This window comes from Belonocnema kinseyi, chromosome 2 (assembly GCF_010883055.1).
Source record: "Belonocnema kinseyi isolate 2016_QV_RU_SX_M_011 chromosome 2, B_treatae_v1, whole genome shotgun sequence".
In the NCBI taxonomy this organism is placed as follows: domain Eukaryota; kingdom Metazoa; phylum Arthropoda; class Insecta; order Hymenoptera; family Cynipidae; genus Belonocnema; species Belonocnema kinseyi.
In genome coordinates this window covers 156,109,793-156,115,792 of record NC_046658.1, presented here as the reverse complement: position 1 = coordinate 156,115,792, position 6,000 = coordinate 156,109,793, and the positions used below count along the sequence as shown (strand labels likewise).

General features: G+C 28.8%; 1 protein-coding gene across 1 annotated transcript in view; it reads right to left on the bottom strand.

Moving 5' to 3' along the window:
• LOC117183031 (WD repeat-containing protein 7) overlaps positions 1–6,000 on the bottom strand; it is a 163,028-nt gene that overhangs the window by 119,301 nt on the left and 37,727 nt on the right. The window contains exon 5 of the mRNA XM_033376174.1: positions 4,386–4,576. Within this exon, the coding sequence (XP_033232065.1) occupies positions 4,386–4,576 (191 nt within the window). The remainder of the gene's footprint in view (positions 1–4,385; positions 4,577–6,000) is intronic.

Here is a 6,000-nt window from a genome sequence, read left to right as displayed (position 1 = left end):
CGAATTAATTCCAAAATGATTACACTGTCATTCCGAATTCATTCCCAAACGATTTTGCATTATTTTGAACCAAATTTATTAATCCTTTGATTTCGTTTTCATTACATATGATTTTTCTACTATGCCGAATTCATTCCAAAATGATTTTTCATTATGCTGAAACCAAGGTTTTTATTCTGAATGAATGCGTTATCATTCCGCATGATGACATTGTTATTCAAAAATGATTTCGGGTTATTCTGAACCAAAGTTTTCATCCCTATAAATTCGTTTTTATTAAATAGGATTTTGCTGTCACTCCAAATTAATTCAAAAATGATTCTGCTGTCAGTCCGAATTCATTCCAAAATTATTCAGCTGTCATTACGAATTCACTCCAAAATGATTTTGCATTATTTTGAACCAAATTTATCAATCCTCTGATTTCGTTTTCATTACATATGATTTTTCTACTATGCCGAATTCATTCCAAAATGATTTTTCATTATTCTGAAACCAAGGTTTTTATTCTGAATGAATGCGTTATCATTCCACATGATGACATTATTATTCCAAGATGATTTCGGGTTATTCTGAACCAAAGTTTTCATCCCTATGAATTCGTTTTTATTACACAGGATTTTGCTGGCATTCCGAACTAATTCCAAGATGATTACACTGTCATTCCGAATTCATTCCCAAACGATTTTGCATTATTTTAAACCAAATTTATTAATACTTTGATTTCATTTTCATAACATATGGTTTTTCTACTATTCCGAATTCATTCCAAAATGATTTTTCATCATTTTGGAACCAAAGTTTTTATTCTGAATGAATGCGTTCTCATTCCGCATGTTGACATTGTTATTCAAAAATGATTTCGTATTATTCTGAACCAAAGTTTTCATCTCTATAAATTCGTTTTTATTAAATAGGATTTTGCTGTCAGTCCGAATTCATTCCAAAATGATTATTAATTCTTTTGAAACCCAGGTTTTTATTCCTCTGATTTTGTTTTCATTACACACGATTTTGCTGTCATTCCGAATTCATTCCAAAATTATTCAGCTGTCATTACGAATCAATTCCAAAATGATTTTGCGTTATTTTGAACCAAATTTATCAATCCTCTGATTTCGTTTTCATTACATATGATTTTTCTACTATGCCGAATTCATTCCAAAATGATTTTTCATTATTCTGAAACCAAGGTTTTTATTCTGAATGAATGCGCTATCATTCCACATGATGACATTATTATTCCAAAACGATTTTGCGTTATTCTGAACCAAAGTTTTCATTCCTATGAATTCGTTTTTATTACACAGGATTTTTCTGGCATTCCGAATTAATTCCAAAATGATTACACTGTCATTCCGAATTCATTCCCAAACGATTTTGCATTATTTTGAACCAAATTTATTAATCCTTTGATTTCGTTTTCATAACATATGGTTTTTCTACTATTCCGAATTCATTCCAAAATGATTTTGCATTATTCTGAACCAAAGTTTTCATCCCTATGAATTCGTTTTTATTACACAGGATTTTGCTGTCACTCCGAATTAATTCAAAACTGATTCCCCTGTCATTCCGAATTCATTCCAAACTGATTTGCCTTTATTTTGAACCAAATTTAAAATCCTCTGATTTCGTTTTCATCACATAGGGATTTTCGACTATTCCGAATTAATTCCAAAATCATTTTTTTTACTCTGAAACCAAGGTTTTTATTCTGAATGAATGCGTTATCATTTCGCATGATGACATTCCTATTCCAAGATGATTTCGCATTATTCCGAACCAAGGTTTTTATTCCTCTGACTTCGTTTTCATTCGAAAGGATTTTGCTGTACATTCCGAATTAATTCCAAAATGATTCCGGTGTCATTCTGAATTCATTTGCATTACATATGATTTTTCTACTATTCCGAATTCATTCCAAAATGATTCCGCTGTCATTCTGAATTCATTCCAAAATAATTTTGCATTAATCTGAACCAAAGTTATCAATCCTCTGAATCCGTTTTTATTAAAGACGATTTTGCTGTCATTCCAAATTCATTCTAAAGTGATTTTGCATTATTCTGAAATCAAAGTTTTCATTTTTCTTAATACATTTTCATTCCGCATAATTCCATCCTTATTCGGAACAAAATTTTTATTCCATATTAACCCCTTCTCATTCTACATTATTCTGCTGTCATTCCAAATTCATGCTCAAAACGATTCCGCCATTATTCGAAACGTTTTTATTTTGTCTGAATTCGTTCTCATTCCGTATGATTCCACCATTCTTCAGAACAAAATTTGCATTCTGCTTAAACCCGATCTCATTCCACAGAATTATGCTCTAATTCCTAATGCATTACAAAATGATTCCGCTGTATTTACTAATTGATTCCAAAATGATTTTACATTATTTTAAACCAATTTTGAATCCTGAATTCGTTCTCATTACGCTATGATACCGAATAAATTTCAAAATGATTCTGCCATTATTCGAAATAAAATTTTCATTCTGTATGAACCCGTTCTCATTCCGCACGATTTCGTTGTCTTTACGAATTGATTTCAAAACGATTCCACCTTTATTTCGATCAAAATTTTTATTCTTTTTTATTGCATTTTTCGGAACGACATTTTTATTCTGTAAAATCAATTCTTATTCCGCTGTCATTCCAAATTCATGCCCAAAATGATCGCGCCATTATTCGAAACAAAATTTTTATTTTGTCTGAATTTTTTCTCATTCCGTATGATTCCACCATTCTTCGGAAGAAAATTTTTAGTCTGTAAGAACCCGTTCTCTTTCCACAGGATTCCGCTATCATTCCACATGCATTAAAAAATTATTCCGCTATCAGTCGAAAAAAAAATTAATTTTATTTGATCTCTCTTTCATTCTGCATGATTTCAAATTATTTTAAACGTTTTCATTACACAGAATTTTTTTGTCATTCCGAATTCACTCCAAAATGATTTTGCTTTATTCGAAACAAAATTGTCGTTCTATATAAGCCCGTTCTCATATCACATTATCCCGCTGTCATTACGAATTCATTTCATAATGACTTTTCCATTTTTCTAAAAAAAAAAAAAATAGCATCCGAATGAATTTTTTGGTAAAAGTCAAATTTGATCGCAATCAATTTTTGAGTATAGGTCCGATTTATTTACAAAAATTCGATGAATATTCCATGATCAGTTTTTCATTCTCCGTGGTCAATTAAAAAGAATTTTTAAAAATCATGATAAATAAATAAAAATTTAGGATGAGTTCCAAATTATTTCACATAAACTGCAAAAAATATTTTCAAATCTTCCAAACTTTTACGAAAATCCCACTTCCAGATAGTTACTTTCTTGAAGAAAAGAACATTTCCAACCTTCTAGAACAACAGAATTTTTGTAGAAATTTTTGAAGTTCAGATTTAGGTGAAATAGAGTGGACGCAAAACTTCATTTTCGAAATATAACCAAACTTTTCTTCGATTTTTCCCCCAAATAATAATATTTAAAGACCATAATTTGAATTTCCCTTTAACAAAAAAGATTATATATTCATCAAAAAATTTAAATTTTCCACAAAAGATGGAATAGTTCAAGTGAATTTTCAACTAAAATGATAAATCTTCAACTAACAAAATTTAATATTCAAACAAATAGATGAATTTTCAACTAAAAAGACCAATTTTCTACCATAAATAATTAAATTTTCAGTTAGTAAAATAAATTTGCAACCAAGAAAAAAACGGATTTTCAACAAAATAGTTAAATTTTCGAGATCAGAAATTAATTTTTAACCAAAAAGATGAAGTTTCAACTAATGAGATTACTCTTCTACAAGAAAAAGATGTACCTCAAAGATATTAATAAAATCTTTAAACATATAATTAAAATAAATAAATCTTAAAAATATTAATCAATATAAATATGGTCATTAATTTAAAATTTCAAGAAATGAGATTAAAGGAATAAACTTCATTATTTTTTTGAAGCTATACAATTTTTTATTTAATTGTAATTTACAAAATTAATGTTTTAATATATTAAACTATATAGCTTTTGTTAGATTTATTAATTATAATTATATTTATACATAAAATTTCTGGTTGAATTTTCATTTAAAACAGATCAATCTTTATCCAAAAAAAAATAATTAAATTTTCAGTAAAAAGAACTAATTTTAAATAAAAACAAAGTGAATTTTCAACGTTTTTTTTTTTTACAAAATCCCGGAAATTTGTCTGAAATCCCTAAATTCAGTTGGACTAATGTGGAAACAAATATCGGATTTAGAAGTAGAGAGACTGATTAGATGTCACGGATTCAGATGCATTTTTTTTTGCTCACTCTGCTTGAATCCGAAACTTGAAGCAGATTTAACGTTTGAAACTAACCTGCCAATATTTTGAACACACAATCAGAACTGTTCGCTGATTGTATGGACAGCACGTCATAGCGAGAGCATTTAAACATCGAATTTGTTTACTTTCATGCTCATATAACGGCTCGCTATTTCGATTTTCGTGACCCAAGAGTGTCCAAACTTTAACGGTTCCGGTAGTCGTGAGGGCCAGTACGACATCATCTTTAAAAGATTTTAACATAGTGACGCAACTGTACAAGATTCCTTACGACAAAAATATACATCTACAACAGAAAAGCTGAAAGCAATGAATTGGAAGTTTACGTTTTATTATTACAAACAACAAACATATTTGCGTCAACATTTAATTTCTAATTCTTCTAACATATATGAAAGTAATTAATTTTCGAGAAGCAGCTTTCTCGTATTTGTTTAAAAAAAAGAAAAGTGTTTATTAAAATATTTATTAAAAATTTATATTGTTTAAGGGTGGTCCAGAAAAAAACGCATTTTTTAAATACTTTTAACGCTTAAAGTGCATTGTGGGTTCCAGAGACCCTAAGCAATTTTCAAACTCTTATAAACCATACTTAATTCGAAAAAATTGAGCAAGTGTTGCCATCTAACTTTAGTTGGAAACACTAACGGTAAATAAAGTCGTTTAGTATACTGCGTCATGCGTCAGGTCTACTAGCAGCAGCTGCTGAAAGTGGAGGAAAAAAATCGTGGGGTTTTTAACACCCAGTGTGCACTTAGTGAATGAAAAGGTAATTTTGGAGCCAATTTTTGTTGTTGAAATTTCATGGAATTTTATTTACTTTCTAGCGTAAGTAAATCCTAAGAAGTGAAATACTAATTTTTTTTTTTATTCTTTCATACTTTTTTTCTTTGAAGATGTCTTATAACTTACGGCAACGCTTCATGCGAGAGCAGGCTGCGGATATGTTGAATAAAATATAATTGTTAAAATACAGTTATATATGTCTCTTTTTTAAATTTCTTGTTTTTTTATAGTATTGCATGTCAAAGTTCCTCAATTTTTATAATAATAAATCGATTTAAAAGCAAAAAATCTGATTCATCATTTGATCATAAAATTGACTTTTCAACTGTGCAAATAAATATCTTTTTTAAAAGCACCCATGTTGCAATATTTTTGTATGAAAGTACACTATTTCAATAGTATAGTTATAAATTTTCAGGTTAAAATAATTAAAATTGCGTCAGTTATTATTTTTAAGTAAAAAAAACCATTTTGCAATTGTTTCAATAAATTTTCTAACAAAATTATAATAACTAAATGGCTATAAAATCAACTCTACCTTATAAAAGATACCTTGAACTATATCAGATAATTTTATTGTGACAAAATATTCAATAGGGGTTAAACAATACATGATTAAATACGCTGGGGTATTAATCACCCACGATGCAATTTACCGTTATTTTTACCATGTATGCACTTTGAGGGTTAAATCTCATCCGGCACGAGAATATGCTTGACCTTTATGTGTTTTGAGAATTTAATGAGCATTTATAAACTTTTTGAATTAGGAGTTAGAAAATCGTATTTTCTATCTTTATTGATAATAATTACGTTATTTAAATTTCGCAGGGAAATGTATCGCTTCAAATGGGAAAGGGCG